Source organism: Canis aureus, chromosome 27, assembly GCF_053574225.1.
Source record: "Canis aureus isolate CA01 chromosome 27, VMU_Caureus_v.1.0, whole genome shotgun sequence".
NCBI classification, from domain to species: Eukaryota; Metazoa; Chordata; class Mammalia; order Carnivora; family Canidae; genus Canis; species Canis aureus.
The window spans coordinates 26,415,871-26,435,177 of NC_135637.1; the positions used below are offsets into that span (position 1 = coordinate 26,415,871).

The following is a 19,307-nucleotide window of genomic DNA, read 5'->3' on the forward strand; positions in this document are numbered from 1 at the left end:
TTCTAACTGTTTTTTCCAGTGTAAATTTTCAGGATCTTACAAATAAAGGTGATCTATGGCTTCAAGTTTGCATTTGAGAAACTAAAGATTATTATAATGTGCTTCCGGTTGCTAGGACTGTTGGTTAACATTAAAAAGGTATCTCTGATTACAATATTAAAAAGATCTTACATGCCTGTAATGTTTTACAGTTTTACAAAGTGTTGTCACACATGAATATTTCGTGTGATACTCAGTCTAGTCTTTTCCGTGAGCCACAGCTTGAGAGCATTATGCCCATTTTGCAGATGAGTAATTTAAGGTTCAGAAAGAATTAGTAATTTGTCTAAAGTCGTAATACTTTATATTAATTCTTTTTTTAATGGGATTTATACCCACTTCTTGATGGATGGGATTTGAAGCAGAATGGAACTAGAGAGTAGAGCTGGGATGAGAACCCTAGTGTAGGGGTGGCCTGACTCTTGCCCTTCCTGTGTAGGGAGGTCTCTGGATAGCACGCACTGTCTTTCTACAAATTCCAGATTCATTTGTAGGGTCACATAAGTCCAAACTTTTCAGGAAACTATACTGGTTTTCTTCCATAATATTCAGTTTGTTTTCTCCCACAATCTTTCTGAAACAGACAAGAACTTTAGAAGTATGGTGTGAAAGGGAATTGGGCTCATTAACACTTGGAATGTAATTATGCACAAATGTATTCATTACAGTATTTCAGCTGTTCGAATGATATAGACACAGCTAATTCCAAAGCATAAAGAAACAATTACCCTCAAAGTATAAATACAAATATTAATCACATGGTTCAGTTGACAAGAACCATATTTCTTGGTTAGAGTTTGAGTTATGTTTGACTGTTTGAATCAAAAATCTGAGCTGGGTTTGGGGTTTTTTTTGTTGCTTGGTTTTTTTGTTGTTTTGTGTGTGTTTTTTTTTTTTTTGTTTTTTTGTTTTTTTTGGTCCAGTCACATGACATACCAAACCATCTTGCAATGTTTTAAGCCTCCTGTTGGGTTTTGGTGTTTGAAATGTGTTCTAATTAAAAATGACTTTGGGAGAGAATGGTATGTAATTTACCAGTCTTGCAATGCTTACCTATAGACAGACTCTTAGTGTTCAGAGAAACGAATGGTGGGAGAAGAGGCTTAGTGTTTCTTGGTACTCTTTGATGCCAGGCACTTAAAAAGTTGGGGATGCATAAAGTATAGGTGAAGAGTGGCAAGTATTAAGCCTGGAGAAGTCTATATGGGTCCCGATCATAAACGGTCTTAACTTTATTGTGTGGGTGGTGCAGAGCCAGTTATTATAGTTTAGAGATGTTGTGCCCAAGATTATGTATCCGAGAAACCACCAAGGAGCCGACACTGATGCAAACACACAAGGGTTTATTTACAAGCTCGAGCTTGGGTCCAAGTATACCCGACACCCAGCGGAGCAGGGACTTGGACTGGTGGCTCTGTGAAGGACAGATTGGAGTAAGGCAGATTTGGAAGCAGGGAGACCTGTTAGAAGGCTGTGCGGTGGTTATCCTGGTGAGAGGCTTTAAGGATCATACCTCTGGCAGTAGTCAGTTGGATGGGAGGAGACCAGCTTGAGAATATCCAGGAGGTAAAAGTTAAATATAAATGGTACTATACTTTGCACATTCCCTCAGCCCTTTTTTGGCTTATATTTTTAGATATTGATATTTTTTCCTACTCAACATCAATTTTGAGATGTATCATGTTGTATGTGTAGATGTAGATGATTGTAATTGCTATATGGTGGCCATTGATGAGTAAGCCTAATTTACTGATCCATCCCCCTTTGAAGGGAGAGGTAAGTTTAGTTGCTCCCTTCTTCCTCATATTATAAACAATGCTTACTGAAAATCCTTTTATATGAGTCCTTGTGTACAGGTGCAAAAGCTTTCTCCGCTTAAGGTAGATTTCTACAAGCAGAATTGTGGATATATTCCAGAATATAAAGGATTCTTGAGTATATGAGAAAAAGTATATGAGTATAAAGGCATGCATAACAGGCACTTTTTAGAAGAGAACATGAGAAAAAAAAAAAAAAGAAGAGAACATGAGAATGGTCAGTAAATACAAAAAGATGTTCAATATCACTGGTAGTCAAGAAAAAGAAAAATTAAAGCAATACTAACATACATTTCAAACTCATGAGATTGACAAGGATTAGTAAATAAGAGACAAACGTTGTTTGAGCCCATGTGCTGATGGAAAGGGACTGTGAACTGGCCTGATCCCTATAAAATGATGGATGCAGTAGGAGCCCATCTGGTGAGAGGACACCCCGTCCCCGTGTCCCCAGAATTCCACTTGTAGGTGGCTACTCCAGAGGAACTCCCATACAGTGTGCCTTTTTTACTTAAAACTATTAGAATAGATGATCCACTTCATTTTTATTTATTTATTTTTAAATTTTTATTTTTTTTATTTTTATTTTTAATTTTTTAAAAAAGATTTTATTTATTTATGAGAGACACAGAAAGAGAGGCAGAGACATAGGCAGAGGGAGAGGCAGGCTCCCTGTGAAGAGCCTCATGTGGGACTCCATCCCAGGATCCTAGGATCACAATCTGAGCCAAAGGCAGATGTTCAACCACTGAGCCACCCAGGAGTCCCTGTCCACCTCGTTTTTAAACTACCGAACAGTATTTCCTGAAAAAGAGGGACTGTGGATTATTTAAATGTCCCATTATTGGTAGATATGTAGGTTTGTTTTTCTTCTATTGTTTAAACAAATGCAGTGCACATCTTTGAATATGCGTCTTTGGGCACATAGGAACAATCTTTCTCTAGAATAAATACCAAGAAATGGCATAACTGGGCTGAAGGATAAGAACTTTTAAAATTTAAATAATGCTGAGTGAAAGAAACCAGACATAAAAGGCTGCCTATTGTGTGATTCCACTTATATGAAACGTCCAGAACAGGCAAATCCGTAGAGACAAAGTAGATTTAGTGGTTGCCAGGGGCTGGAAGGAGGAGGCAATCAGGACTTCACTGCTCCACTGCTAAATGGGTATGGGATTTCTTTTTGGGGTGATGGAAATATTCTGGAATTAGATAGTGGCAGTAGTTGTACAACATTCTGAATATCCTAAAGACTGCTGAATTGTATGTTTACAATGGTGAATTTTGTGTATTTATTGGAATAAAAAACATTAAATATGTATGGCCAAATTGTCCTCCAAAAGTTTTGTCCTAATTTAACTTTTTTTTTTTTTTTTTTTAAAGATTTTACTTATTTATTCATGAGAGACACGGAGAGAAAGAGAAGCAGAATCATAGGCAGAGGGAGAAGCAGGCTCCCTGTAGGGAGCCTGATGCGGGACTGGATCCCAGGACCCCAGGATCATGACCTGAGCCAAAGGCAGATGCTCAACCACTGAGCCACTCACACATCCTGTTCTAATTTAACTTTTAAGAACAGCATGTGAGAATACCTGTTTTTCTACATCCTCAGCAACAGTGGATGTTAATAGTCTTTCAAAATTTTTGCTAATCTGACAGAAAAGGAATTTTTTTCCTGAAGTTTTCGTTTCCTGATTACCATAGGGGCTGAGAATATTTTCGCAGATTTCCTTGTGATTTGTATTTCTTTCCTCTGTGAATCAAGTGTTTAGAGCTTACCCATTTTTCTACTGTATTGTCTTTTTCTAAATGATTTATAGGAGCTCCATATATTATGGGTGTTAACCTTTTATCTCTTTTTACATGTATCAGATTTGTCAATCTTTTTCTTTTTATGTTTTGAGTGATTTTAGAATGGTTTCACCAACCGTTGTACACATATCCTATATTTTGTTCTGGTATTTTTATGGATTTTCATTTATAGGTTTGAGTCTTTAATCCACCTGGAATTTAGTGGACTGGTATGTGGTAAGAATCTATTTGTTCTATGTATGTATTGATCAAATCTTTGTTTTGTGAAATCCTGTTCAAAGCATTTGGTCTAACTTTCCGTGTATATAGAGGTTGGATAGCATTTCACATCCAGAAAAAGTTTCTATTTAACCTAAGAATTGACTTCAAGAGTCCTTTAAATGGTGAGCTCCTTTCTTTCTTGAGTTTAAATTCAATTGGTTTATATTAGAGTGGATCCAGGTTTTGTGGGGCCTAAAGTTGATAGAACTTAGGGGCTTCTTTTTTGGGGGGGGGGCTTCTTTTTTAAATGCAAGAATACCAAATTGTGAATATAAAATTAGATTCAAGCCTACCCAGGTGCGGGGACCTAAAAACCCAAACTTCATTAGCTTTAAAGTAAATTCACTCCAGGCTGTTTTTAGAATGCATGTGTACAGAGAGGGTGAGGGACAGCCATCTCCATCTACGGAGTGGCACGACTTTCTTTTATCTTAACCAACTGCCACCACTTAAAGATTTTCTCCTCCTTTTGTTTTTTAAGGAGACATTTGAGAGCAGACACACACATCAAGGTGGCTTTAATGTTGTAAGTGGAGTTAGTCCAGTGATGAAGTTCCTTAAGCTGCCTCTGCATTGCTCAGATGTGTAACATTTGATCACTGAAGTAGCTGGGAGCTCAGTATGATAATGTGGGTCATTAATCTCATGAGCCTTTGGAACCTGGATTTACAACTTTAACTTTGCATATCTGCTTACTTCTGCATTTAGAGTTTGGTCAGCACCATTAAGAGGTTTGCAAATGCAACTAACAGCTTGCTTTCGCATCCTACTCCTTCAGAAATCAGAGAGGCAAACAGTGACCAATGTCATAAATAATGCAGAGGATAATACTGACATTTGCAATAAGCCAAGCACTATGTAAAAATGCTTCTCTAGATCATCTTCATCCTCATCACCCCCTTACCAGGTAGGCACTATTATGACCCTGGCTTTTCAGATAAGAAAGCTGAAGTTGAGAGGGAGGATGTCCCAGGCCTCAGAGGGATACTCCAGACCAGCCCCCCTTCAAAATCCTCTAAGACCAACACTCATGTGACAAATTAGGAAAGAGACTCAGAGGTAATGCAATCAGAGTTTTTGGCCTTTTTTTGGTAAGATTTTTATTTGTTTGACAGAGCACAAGCAGGGGGAGCAACAGGCAGAGGGAGAGGGAGAAGCAGGCTCCCTGCTGAGCGAGGAGCCCAATGTGGGGCTCAATTCCAGGACCCCGGGATTATGACCTGAGCCGAAGGCAGATGCTTAACTGCTTAACTGACTGACCATCCAGGCACCACTGAGTTTTTGTCTTTTGATATCAGGTTGTATTGAGTGCTATGTGTCAAACATAGTTTTACAATTTTTATGGGTATTATTTCATTTAATCCTCCCAAAGTCCTGTAAGACAAATAGTGTCATTATCCCCCATTTAACAGATGAGAAAACTGAGACACAAAAATTTCTAAGATTACAGCTACTAAGTGGAAGAGCTGGGATTGAGCCTTTAGCAGCCTGCTTCCAGAGCTAGGCCGCTGCCTATACTCTGCAGCTCCCTCCCAAGACAATGCCCTTAAAACTCAGTCCAGTTACTGGCTCATCACATCCTCAGGCCTTTGGGACATCAAGAGATACCAGGTTCCTTCAGGTTTTTTTAAATGAAGACATGCCTAGACAGAGGTACAGAAACTGTGGCATATTTTAAATATTTAAATTTGACAAGTTAATTACTTTAACATTCATAAAATAGCGTGGTACAATTCTGCTATTTGAAAGATAATGATGAGATTCATAGAAAACATTAATTAATTCATAGTACTTTTTTAACAGGGTGGCATGGGAATAAGGCACAATTTAAAGTTGCTAATGAACATTGTTCAATCCCAAGAGACAGGCTTTGATTTGTATATTTAATATGTTCATAGTTGCTTCTAAGAAATACCTTTATTTTGGGGGGCGCCTGGGTGGCTAAGTCACTTAAGCTTCTGACTCTTGATTTTGGCTCAGATCATGATCTCGTAGTCAAGAGACTGAGCCCTGTGTTGGGCTCATTACTGAGCGGGGAGTTTGTGTAAGATTCTCTCCTCTCCCTCTGCCCTTCCTCACTGCCCACTTGCTCATGTGCGTTCTCTCTCTCTGAAAAAAAAAAAGAAAGAAAGAAAGAAAAATGCCTTCATTTTTTTATTCCTGGTCAGACTTAAGTTTTCTCGGAAAGAGAGATTTTTTCTTTTTTCTTCTTTTAAAGATTTTATTTATTTATTTGATAGAGAGAGAGAGTGTGCACACAAGCAGGGGAAGTAGCAGAGGGAGAGAGAGAAGCAGGCTCCCCCCTGAGCAAGGAGCCTGATATGGGGCTCAATCCTAAGACCTGGGGATCATGCCCTGAGACAAAGGCGGCAGGCACTTAACCGACTGAGCCACTCAGGCGTCCCAGGGATATTTTTTCTTAAATCAGAATATGAATTTCCAAGTTATTGTCCCTGAATGGGTACATTAAAATACAGGGCCTATTTCTGGCCCCACTAGTCACTTGCTCTGTAGCTTCAGGGAAATTAGTTAACCTTTTTCTCGTTTCTTTGTGCAATGGGAATGACAGCATTGGTATCAGATTTCTCCAAAGCACTTTTCAGAGCCTGAATGAAAGGTATTAAAACTACTGCCTGCGTTATTCCCAGCTCCCAACCTAGCAATTGGCTCCAATTACCATCCACTTAGAAGGATTTGTAGGTAAGACTCTTATCACACGTTGCTAATTACAACTTTCACAGTTGTGTTTTGTTATTTCCTTTCAAAAGCTAATGTTTTGGTAGTGGCTGCTTTCTTTGTGGGTTAGAAAACACAGCTACATTTCCATACAAATGTCACATTCTTATTAGCACATCACCCATCCATCCCTCACGGATTATACAACTCTGTTCATAGATATAATCAGCTTTGTATTTTCATTCAAGGATAACAAACTAGCAAGGTTGAAATCTTGACTTGTCATTGGAACTGAATTGGAACTGAATTGCTCCCCGAGCTGGGAGGGGATAAGATAGAGTCGAGCTCTGTTCAGAAATGGCATTTGTCTCTAGAATCTCAATCACTTGCCCTCCCTTTCTTCTCCTTCCAGTATGGTGACTACGACCCCTCTGTTCACAAACGTGGATTTTTGGCCCAAGAGGAATTGCTTCCAAAAAGGGTAAGAAATCAGTCCCGTTTGGGGAGACGCAGTGGAGATGTGGTCTATGAAAAGGTAACTGGGGGACTTGAAGGAATATTGGAAGTACCTGGCAAAAACATTTAAATAAATATTTTGTAATCAATCGTGAATAAGAAATGTAGAATTTCTGTTAAGAATATTAAAAAGCACTGGTTCATGAAGTTTGTTTACCATTGCCAGAGCTAGCATGGCTTTGAATGTTTGTTTCCTTCAAAGTGGGTGAGCACCGGTGATTCCCAGGAAAGACTGTTGGAGCAGCATGTGTTCAGCTCAGGGAGCTGAGCTGTTTGCAGTGGGGCAGGGAGAACAGAGATGAATTGGGGTGGACATTGTTTTTAATCCTTGGTGGTGTTTTTATTGTCCATTAGCCACAGAAGCAGGCCTTCCCTCCCTTTTGCTGCTCCCCATTTTATAGCTCCACTCATCTGTCATGTGTAATAAAGGCCTGCTTCTCACCTTTCCCTGACTTTCCCTGCTCCTTTGATGGCTTTTGTGCAGAAGGAGGGAGCAGCACATACAGTTTGGCCCAGCCAGCAGACCCAAGATTAGTGAGCACTTCTGACAGAGCTTGTCCGAGCTTCTCCCTCTGGGATGCACAGCCCGAGAAAGAGGGGCTGCAGCTGGGCAAGGGGTGCACTTAGGCCTGAGTAACGGTGCACCCTTCTAAGTTGTGACTCAGATTGAATGGCGCTTGTTTACACACCCACCTCTGCAATGTTACTGGCTCCCTATATGTGGCTTTTTAAAAATAGCTTTGCTGTTCTGTAAAAATGATGCATAATTATAAAAATGGCAAACAATACCCAAATTTTCTTTGTGTGTGGGTTTTTTGTTTCACTCTATTTTTTGGTAGGTAATAAATCTGTATCAAATGACTCCAGAAATGTGGGAGGAGAGAATTACAGCCTGGTACGCAGAGCACCGAGGCCGAGCCAGGTGAGGCTGCTTCATTATGGGTTTACATTTCCATATGGGTTTTTTGTTGTTCTTGTTGTTTTGTTTTGTTTTTGGAATACAAAATTAGGACATGCTTGTTGAACAAAATGCAGTACCAAGGTATATAGAAGGAAAAGGGAGAGCTGGGAGTAGCTGGCCTTCAGTTTTGTGTCCTTCTTCTAATGCATGCACAGTCTGTCCAGATGTACAGACCCATTACATTCATTGGTGATTCAGTTTCATGTTAAGGATTAGAGTGTATGGATATCCCATAGCTTTTTTGTCCATTCTTCTACTGATGACATTTGGAGAAGCTATAGATTTTTGCTTCCTGCAGTGTACAGTCTAATATTGTTATATAATTAAATGAGTAGTTCTGAGGATACATTCTTTGCAAGAGTTGCTGAGTCAAAGAATGTGAGCATTTTGTGTTGACAGGTGCCACTAAATCGCCTTCCAGAAAGATTTATTTATTTACCTACCTACGAACAATGTATGTGCATGTCTTCCCCCCGCATTTCTCTCCCCAATATTCATTTTTATCAATCTAATTTTTGTAATCTAAAAGGTGACTTATTGAATCTTAAGTATTCATTAGCATTTCCCTGATCACTGTAGGAACTGATAATCTTTTCATTAGCCTTTAAAATACCATCCTCTTCGCCAAATCAACTTCCTATAATGTGCTTTTGTTTTAAAAAATTTATGTACTGGGATCCCTGGGTGGCGCAGCGGTTTGGTGCCTGCCTTTGGCCCAGGGCGCGATCCTGGAGACCCGGGATCGAATCCCACATCGGGCTCCCGGTGCATGGAGCCTGCTTCTCCCTCTGCCTGTGTCTCTGCCTCTCTCTCTCTCTCTCTCTGTGACTATCATAAATAAATTAAAAACATAATAATAATAAAATAAAATAAAAAAATAAAAAATCTGTGTACTGAAAAGTGGACAAGTCATAAATGTACCACTCAATGAATTATCACAAAGTGAAAATACCGTGTAATACCAGGTGACGATAGCACATGACCCCCCTGCCTTAACTCACCATCCTTCCTGCTCAAAGCTAACTACTCTTCTGATCCCTAATTCCATTGAGTAGTGGTGCCTGTTTTAAGTTTTTTATAAATGCAGTGGGACAGCCTTTATTTTTTGTGTCTCACTTCTTTTACTCAGCATCATATTGTGAGATTTGGGTTTGTGGTATGTAACAGCAGTAAAATTTTCATTTTCATTGCTGTGCAGAATTCCACTATATTAATAAAGCGTGAGTTATCCATTGTACTACTGATGGACATTGAGGGTGTTGGGCTGTCTTTCGGTTTTTGCTATTAAAATAGCATCATCAAAAAATAAAATAAAATAACATCAAACAATTTTTCAAGAGTTATTATAGCAATTTACATCAGCAGTGTGTGTGATTTCTAGTTGCTCCACATGCTTGCTAACACTGTATGTTCTCTTAGGCTGAATTTTTAAAATTCATTTGAGAACATTTTGAGATTGGAGAAAGACAAGAGGCAAGGTCATAGCGAGATCAAGTTAAAATATTTCAATATTGTACCTATTTGGAAGTTTTCTGCAAGTCATTGCTGCTTTAAGAGCTTACTTTAAATTTGACTCATAGCTTAGAAATAGGTGACCTGGCTTGGATTTTACAGCCCAGATAGCTCTTGGCCTAACCTCCAACAGCACCCAAAGAAATAAAAGTCAGGAAGGTAGCTCTCAGAGAGAATTGTTTGAATACCAAAACCTAGGTGAAGAAAGTTCACAATCAAATAAAGCCACAACTTAATTCTGCATATCCAAATCCATTTGAGAGGTGAAGATAATATACCACGTGCTTTCTTGAATTCCTTGAGCCGAGTATCATTATTTACCAAGGACAAAGCATGAAATTGAAGCCAAGAGACACTGTAATGAATCTGTTCTCTGGCTTTTATGGGGATGGGAAATTCTGCTTGACCTCGGTGTGTTTCATAGACTTAGGGCTGGGAAGAGCTCTGTTGGTATCTGCTCTGGCTGGCACACAGGTTGGCCCGCCCTCTGTTTTCTCACTTAGCTCCAGTGACAGCGTCTTTCATTCTCCTCACAGGGATGAAGCTGAAATGGAATATTTGAAGATAGCTCAGGACCTGGAGATGTACGGTGTGAACTACTTTGCAATCCGGGTGTGTTGAAGCCTCTTTGAGTTCCCTGTGTATAAACAGAGACTGAATCAGATGCAGACTGCTAAAATGGGTTACTTCCTTCTTCCAGGGTGGCAGACTCTTTAATGGTTCAATGGAGAAGAGAAGAGGAAGGGGAGAGGGTCTTATAGTCTCATTTTCTATTTTTGGACTTCAGTTAGATCCTAGGTAATTAATTGTCAGTTGAGCCCCCAAGGGGACTTGGGCCTGGTCCTATGCTCAGCAGAAACCTGTTTGAATGCTCTGAGTGTAAGGTTTGATTATTTCTGGCTCTTTGGGATCTGGCCCACAGAGAGCACCTGTAAATACTTTCTTCCCCCAGGCCACAAGGAAGAGTAAAGCTGCTTACTGATTTGTTTGGGTAGGACTCTCGTTCTCACTAGCAGGCTAATTGGTTTTCTATTTAGACCATTAATAGTCCCACTGTCCTCTGGGAACTCACTGCTTCTGCACCAGAGGCTTCTGTTTTCAGTCCTGGCTCTGTGAGCCTCTTGAGCCTCTTTCTCCAGAGGTTCTGCTGCTAGATGCAGCACATGGGAGCTCCTTCCAGAGGAATTCATGCAGTTGGCTCAGGTACTCTATTGCTGGTTCCAAATTGCAGATAAGTAGATGTTAAACAATCACCCACAGCAGTCTGCCTGCCTGCCTGCCTGCCTTCCTTCCTTACTTCCTTTTGAGAGAGGGGGGTGGTGGGAGGGGCAGAAGGAGAGGGAGAGAGAATCTTAGGCAGACTCCACACCCAGCACAGGGACGCTGGGGACTCAATCCCAGGACCCTGAGATCATGACCTGAGCCAAAATCAGAAGTCAGACACTTAACTGACTGAGCCATCCAGCGCTTCAGTGGCTCACCTTTCATACCATAATTATGGTTTGCTTTCCTTTTTTGGGTTCCTATAAATTTTGTATGCAATTTAAGTAAATTATAATACATTTTAAATAATGTAGGATAGCTTTCTACCTGATTTGTTTTTTAAATACAAATTTTTTAATGGATTGCTTTGTATAAAATTATACTGGCAAGTTCTGTTATTTCATATAGTAAACAAGTGCCTAAAAGACTTTCTATATTAACGCAAAAGGTTACTTTCTTAAGTTTTATTAATTTTTATCTGCTGATTGGTTTGTTTAAGGTCAGACTAATTTAACACATTTCTGTGGTTTTGGCCACTTAATTCCTCTTGGCCCATATGCCCACCATCTAGATACTAGAAAAGTAGTGTTTTACAGTCCTTTAAAAAAGTTTCTTACTAGGAAATATTTCTATAGCAGATTAAAATACACAATTGTGTGTGTGTATTTGTTTTGTATTACACAGTAGACACGGCTAATGGATATTTTAGTGTCTTTTGTGTTCAAGTTCCCCTGATTTCACCATCAACTAAGAAAATTATGTGCTTAAAACAATTTAACAGAGACTGCTTGAATCCTGCCTCTCTTTGTTTATTCTCTCGAAGTGTTGGGAGTCATGATAGGAAGCAGAGGGTAGAATCCTTTTTTATTTTTTTTAATTTAAACTAGTCACAAACATAATGAATTACGTCATTTTCCAAACTGTACCGCAGCACTTAAAAGTACAAAGACTCACTTGTGGGACGCCTGGGTGGCTCAGTGGTTTAGCGCCTGCCTTCAGCCCAGGGCATGTTCCTGGAGACCCGGGATTGAGTCCCACGTCGGGCTCCCTGCATGGAGCCTGCTTCTCCCTTTGCCTGTGTCTCTGCCTCTCTCTCTCTCTGTCTCTCATGAATAAATAAAATCTTTAAAAAAACAAAACAAAAAGCAAAGACTCACTTGTGTTAGTGCGGTAATTTTAAGAGCTTTTCAGGCAAACAGAGGAATCTCTCTCAAGGTTTGGTAATAGCACCGGACCTGGGGGCTTTTGAAGGAGTAAAAAGATTTATCTTGGAGCACTCACTTGTCCACCTGACACCTATTGTTAGATTGGTCCTTCTTATCACAGTCTGAGCACCTTCTCGGTTTGCAGACCTATTTTCCTGCCCTTGAGTCTGGTTCAGTTTCCTAGTTGTCAGCAACAGGTCAGATGCTTTAAGTCCTTGTACAGGGAGCTTCCTTCTATTACCACACAAAGGCCACACCACACAGTGCAGGTGTATGGGCCTTCAGCCTGAGGATGTAGCTTCCAGGTGCATAGCTGGGTCAGTGATCTGGGGGTCCAGGACACTTGCTCTGTGTCTACTCTGACTGCCAACCAACATATGTACAATCAGTTAACATTTCAAACAACTTTATTGAGGTATAATTTCTTTTTTAAAAGATTTAGTTATTTGAGGAAGGGTGGGAGGGGGGAAGAGGGAGAGAATCTTTTTTTTTTTTTTTTTTTTTTAGAGGGAGAGAATCTTAAGCAGATTCCCCACTGAGCACAGAACTCGACCTGTGGCTTGATCCCAGGATCCTGAGATCATGACCTGAGCCAAAACTAAGATTCAGATACTTAACCGACTGAGCCACCCAGGCACCCTGAGGTATTTATATACAATTCATTCTGGTAAATTTTTTCCAATATTCTATTATAAACAATTTTGAACATATAAGAAAGTTGAAAGAATTTTACAGTGAATATCCATATATACCCACTGTCTAGGTTCTATAATTAACATTTTACTATATTTGCTTTATTACACTTAAGAATACATTTTAACATAAAATAAAACCATTTGGGGGATCCCTGGGTGGCGCAGTGGTTTGGCGCCTGCCTTTGGCCCAGGGCGCGATCCTGGAGACCCGGGATCGAATCCCACATCAGACTCCCTGCATGGAGCCTGCTTCTCCCTCTGCCTATGTCTCTGCCTCTCTCTCTCTCTCTCTCTCTCTCTCTCTCTGTGACTATCATAAATACATAAAAATTAAAAAAAAATAAAATAAAACCATTTGGGGACACCTGGGTGGCTCAGAGGTTGGGCATCTGCCTTTAGCTCTGGATGTGATCCTGGGCCCCGGGATCGAGTCCCACATCAGGCTCCTTGCAGGGAGCCTGCTTCTCCCTCTGCCCGTGTCTCTGCCTCATTCTCTCTGTGTCTCTCATGAGTAAATAAATAGGATTCTGTTTTTTTTTTTAAAAAAGAAAACCCTTTGATCCCAGCACTTAGAGTTTTCTTTCTAGTGGGCCACCTGGGTGGTTCAGTTAAGTGTCAGACTCTTGATCTCAGCTCAGGTCTTAATCTCAGGGTCATGAGTTCAAGCCCTGCGTTGGGCTCTACTCTGGGCATATTGTCTACTTAAAAAAAAAAAAAAAAGAATTTTCCTTCTGGTAGTACAGCTACGTTTTCTTTTAATGTAAGAGATGTTTAATCCTACGGGTTTTTTTTTTGTTTTTTTAATCCTACAGATTTTTATTCTACATCTATGATAACCTGATTATAATAGTTCCCCCTCATCCACAGAGGTACCTTTCCAAGACCCCCCCATGAATGCCTGCTACCGTGGATAATACCAGACCCTATGTATACTATAATATGTTTTTTTTAAAATATGTATACTTGTGTTAAGTTTAATATATAAATTAGGCACAATGTAAGAGAGTAATAACAATAATAACAAAAAAAGAACGGTTATAACAGTATAGTATAATAAAAGCTATGTGAACATGTTCTTTCTCTCTCAAAACATCTTATTGTACTGTACTCACTCTTTTTATGATGATGTGAGATGATAAAATGTCTACATGAAGAGACGAAGTAAAGTGAATCACATAGGTGTTGTGATGTAGCATTAGGCTACTACTGACCTAATGGTAGTTCAGAAGGAGGATCATCTGCTTCCAGACCTTGGTAACTGAAACTGTAGAAAGCAAAACCACAGATGAAGGGGGGCAGGGGATGACTACAGTATTTAATTGAAGGTAACAATGCTTAGATTGCTGCTATATTAGCCATCGAGCCAGTAACAGAAGGCCCCAGTGACCCGTCTCTGGGACATGAGCCCTGAGAACTGTATTTTGCCTCTGCCTGCCCCAATTTAGGAAGCTGGGGGCCCCCTGGGTTACACAATAGCTGTGACTTCTGTTGAGGCCTGTTGGAACTCGTCAGATATAACAGTGTATGCCAGTTTCTTTAGGAAGTTGAATAAAATTTCAAACTTCCACCGGTGCTGATAGTGACTGATCTTTGTTCAATCTACAGAATAAAAAGGGCACCGAGTTGCTGCTTGGAGTGGATGCTCTGGGGCTTCACATCTATGACCCTGAGAACAGGCTGACCCCCAAGATCTCCTTCCCATGGAATGAAATCCGTAATATCTCATACAGCGACAAGGAGGTAGGACATGCTTCGCATGCAGATGGGCCAGTCACGCAGCTTATGGACTTTCCCCCTCTCTCCTCCTTGCTATAGTGGTCCCGAGCCAGACTTCTCCTTGTTACCAGTAAAATCCTTTAATCCTCAGGCTTTGGGTTTTTGGTTTTTGTTTTCTGTTAACAGAATACTATTGGCATCCTATTTTCAAATGGCATCCCTAAACCCCCCTGCTGACTAACAAGAGGCTGGGGAACTCAACTTGTCAAGACTTACCTCCAAAGAATAGTAAACAATCCAGAAAGTAACCTCTTCTTATTATACTAGGCTTTCTATTTCTAGAGAGAAATTCTCTTTGTATTTTTAAGTATAGTAGGCATTAAGCCCTCTCTCTCTGTGTCCAGTGCTTGAAGATACATGTGGTGGGGATATCTATTTAGCTCCCCATATGTGTGTGTGTGTGTGTGTGTGTGTGTGTGTCTGTCTGTCTGTCTCAGTGATAATTAAGTAAGAATATCAGAACTAACTGCTTGTGAGAATTTGAGAATAATTAAATTTGGATAACTTAGCTGAACACTTTAAGTTAGAAGTCAGATATTTCTATATAGGATGGTGACCTTTCCCAAACACTGTAATCTTATGTTTGTTTGTTCACTAGTTCGTTCTTTGTTAGTTTCAAAGGAATTATCAAGGATCTGCTTTGTGTTAGGTTTCATAGGAGAAACAAAGATCTAGAAAATCCAGTCTCAGCCCTCAGGGAAGTTATAGTCAAGCGAGGGCCTGGCTGCTGTAAGACAGACCTGAGGATGATCCAGTGCTTTTTCACTTTTCCACTTATGAGCACTCTCGCCTCAATTCTGATTCCCTCCTCCTGAGAACATACAAGAGTAGGGGTCAGGTTTGAGGTATCTGTGTCACATAAGGAAGCAGAGATGCAGAGGGATCAGGTAAGCTGTGATTGGGAATAGCAGGGGCTGAGCTCTATGTTTCCTGAAGCCATAGCCCTGGCAAGGGTGGGGAGGTGTTTTTCTGGTAGGGGGTGTTGAGGGTGAGTCCTGAGAGCACAGGACATTGGGCAGAAGGCGCTGGCCCAGACAGTGCTCAGTTGCTGGTGCCTGCACAGTTGGGAAGCTGAGTGTGGAGTGAGGAACAGTGATGGCTCATGTTGTTGCCTGCAGAGCCCCCACCCTGAGCAGATTTCCTGTTTTCCCATCCCTAATAGCAACTCAAGAAAAGGAACACCAGGCTTCTGGTTTCCAATAACATGGTTGAGATCTACTCGGCCATGCTCGATGAGACAGATTGAGCTTCTTAATTCAAAACATTCTGGCTTTCAAATTTTCTGTAAGTAGCCCAGAAGAAGAGCACTTAGGTATTTCTTTTTTAAAGACTTAAATTATAAACATTTTTAAAAATGGAAAAAAAAAAATAAATAAAGACTTAAATTAAAAGCTCCACATGACTTAAAGCAGTAGGTATGCTATGGCATGGTAGTTTTTCATCTCTAATTTCATAAAGTCTGTTTACTGCATATCCACACATTTGTGTGCTAAAGGCTCCCAAAACACTCGTTTTTCACAGAACCCAAGGATTAAAGTCTCCCCTAGTATGGCCTGGTACAATAAACTCTTAATATACCCTCTCCAGGGGCAGTGTGCCATCACATTCCATCATGTCAATAACTCATGCAGTAAGAGGACCTCAAGCTGACTTGACATAATAGGAAGTAGTCTTAGTAGTTATGCATGACAGCCGTGCTGTCAAAACAGAAATGTTGGTTTATTTTAAGTGATCCATTGATTCTCTGTGCGCATCCCAGCACAGTGCAGAGCCTGTGGTTTCCCCACTACTTGTGGTTTCCCACTGACAGTTCCTGGGTTTGACTTCAAAGCCAAAAATAAGCTCACAAAATTCTCAAATAGCAGCCTCCACAAGAACAATAGTGCTTCTAAGTTAGTTTGACCAAAAGCTAACCCAACGATCATTTTCCTCAGTGTGCTAACCGCTCCTTAGACAAAATAACATGAGGAAGAAATACCCTAGAGTTTATCTTCCCAAACGCATTTGTCTGCTTAGCAAGACTTACTGGGGAATAGATACCCATTTTTTAAGTGCATCTGAAATTGCAGATCTGTCTGGTCTGATCAGGAACAGTTGTGAACAGTGATACCATTTGTTCTTTATATGCTTCCCTGCCTAGTGGTCTGGCCTGGCATCTCCTTTCTTGCTACCAAGCCCGTCCTTATCACTCAGCTTTCTCTCCCCTTTGATTTCAGGAACTGTTACCCTCTTCTTCCATGGTCTGTTCTTCACACTTTATTCCTTTTATAAACAGCTTTCAGCTGATAATCCCCACATTCAGAAACCCATAGTGATGATCTGTATGGTGCCACATCAAACCCCACTTCCTCTGACTGTCCACCTGCAGCCCACCCCTGCTTTCCTCCCAGTCTGAGCTCATGGTATCATCTTAGTCATCAGAGAGCTAATAATGTCACACACACACACACACACACACACACACACACACACAATGCTCATTTCCTGATCTCTGCCTCATTCTTTTGCATGTCCTGTCTTGAATGGCCTTATGTCCAGCCTTTTAGCTTCCCTGTCATACTCTTTGTCTATGACCTGCTGAAGTTCCCCTCCTACTTAGGGTGGATCTACTCTGAACCCCCATGACATTTGTGATTTGTGCCACCCAATGAGGCACAATAGATGATATAATTTCTCCAGTAACTGACTGTCACTAGTTTAGTTCCAGCTAGGTAGTGAGCTTCCTGAAGGCAGAACTGAGCACATGGCTCTACAGCCGGCTTCCCAGTATTGGTCTTATGGTGTGGCCCGTCGAGGGCTGGCATTTCAGGTTTCCAAGCCTAAGATGGTGCTGACAACATACCTTCCAGCATCCTGAACTTCCACAGCCAGAGACTTGGCGCCCTCAGCTACTTATAATTCACCATAGTTTAGTGCCTGGGCACCAGGAAGCCAGGACAAGGCATAGCCTTTTGCTGGATCTTTGCCAGTGTAGTTGCTGCTTTTGTGGAATTTCCCAGTTGGTGCTAACACTCTAAGCTGTCAGACTGAAACTGTTTTCTGCTTCCTTTTTTCAGTTTACTATTAAACCATTGGATAAGAAAATTGATGTCTTCAAATTCAATTCCTCAAAGCTTCGTGTTAATAAGCTGGTAAGTTGATCCTGGGTTTTGTTGCTGATGACTGTAGTTTTTCTGAAAAACCGAGTGCCTTTTTTTTTTTTTAAGATTTTATTTATTTATTCATAAGACACAGAGAGAGACAGAGACAGAGACTTAGGCAGAGGGAGAAGCAGGCTCCACGCAGGGATCCCAATGTGGGACTCAATCCTGGGACTCCAGGATCATGGCCTGGGCCAAAGGCAGATGCTCAACCGCTGAGCCACCCAGGCATCCCCCGACTGCCTTTTTTTGAGAGATTATTGGAGTGACCTCTTACGATAGCTCACTTGCTATACACTTTGCCAACAGACCTTCAAAGACTCTTCCCTTTAGCATAACCTAACAAGTCAAACCTAAACTTTTTGTGATGTGGGGTTTTTAAAAATTATTTTTATGGAGGTACCTTATACATATAAAAGGATAAGTATAATGTGTATATAAGGTATAAAGAGAGGCAAAAATAAACAGCTACATACCCACTACCTAGCATTAAGAAACAGCACATTTCTAATACTGTTAAACCCCTCATGTTAACATCCTATTGGTTGGTTTCCCCCGCCCTCCTCCCAAAGAGTGATCACCATTCTGAGCTGTGTGTCTATTATTCACTTGCTTTTCCTTGGACCTTGACTTCATATATAGCAAAATGAAAACACTACTAAGTTTTGTGAACTTTTGAAGTTTACCAGGTGCTGTCAACTGTCTATGTTCTGTCACTTTTTTAAATATAACATTATTTTCTGGGATGTATCTGTGTTGATGCTTCAAGATATGAGCCCTTTATTTTCACTGCTATTAATCTTCTTGTGTGTGTGTGTGTGCCATTTACCTATTGATGAATAATTAAATGCTTTCTATTTCTCTGCCATTTTAATAAGGCTGTTGTGAGCATTCTTGTACCTGCCTCCTGCTGTACACAGACAATAGTTTCTCTAGAGAATATCTGCTGAGGAGTACAAGTCGCAGGTCTGTAGTGTATGTCCAAATTCAAGATTACACCATGTTGTTTTCCAAAGAAGGTGAATTAATTGACAGACCCAATGCAGTGGGTACAACTCTTTTTGCTTTATATTTTCCTCACTTTATATTATCCGGTTTTAAAATCTTTTGTCACTATTGTGTGTATGAAATGGTATCTCAATGTCATACTAATGTGTATCTTTATATTTATTAATGAAGTTGAGCATCTTTCTGTATATTTTTTGGCCAAGCTTGTCTTTTTTGTCGAATACTTGTTTTATGTCCTTTGGCTATTATTCTCTGGGTTATTATTATTAAACATCTCTGGGTTGTTTGTATTCTTTATTGGTTCTATCATTTCCCAGCTTGTGGCATACTTTTCCTCCTTTTTTAATGTCTTAACAAAGAATGTTTAAGTTTAATATAGACAAATGTGTATATCTTTTCCTTAATCATTTGTACTACTTGTGTCTTATCTGATATCCTATATCATAAAGATATTTTTCTATATTCTCCTCTAAAAATTGAAAGGATTCAATCTTTGCATTTAAGTCTTTAATCCTCCTGGAGTTGATTTTTGAGTATGATATAAGGGAGGGATCTTGCTTCTTTTTTTCCACGTGAATAACTTTTTGTCACAGCCCAACCTATTGCATGAGCTTTCCTATCCTCCC

General features: G+C 40.3%; 1 protein-coding gene across 6 annotated transcripts in view; it reads left to right on the forward strand.

Moving 5' to 3' along the window:
* Positions 1-19,307, forward strand: part of NF2 (NF2, moesin-ezrin-radixin like (MERLIN) tumor suppressor) — a 78,876-nt gene that overhangs the window by 33,222 nt on the left and 26,347 nt on the right. For all 6 annotated transcript variants that reach the window (XM_077874260.1, XM_077874256.1, XM_077874257.1 and 3 more), the window contains 5 exons: positions 7,018-7,086; positions 7,961-8,043; positions 10,131-10,206; positions 14,363-14,497; positions 17,590-17,664. In XM_077874260.1, the coding sequence (XP_077730386.1) occupies positions 7,018-7,086; positions 7,961-8,043; positions 10,131-10,206; positions 14,363-14,497; positions 17,590-17,664 (438 nt within the window). The remainder of the gene's footprint in view (positions 1-7,017; positions 7,087-7,960; positions 8,044-10,130; positions 10,207-14,362; positions 14,498-17,589; positions 17,665-19,307) is intronic.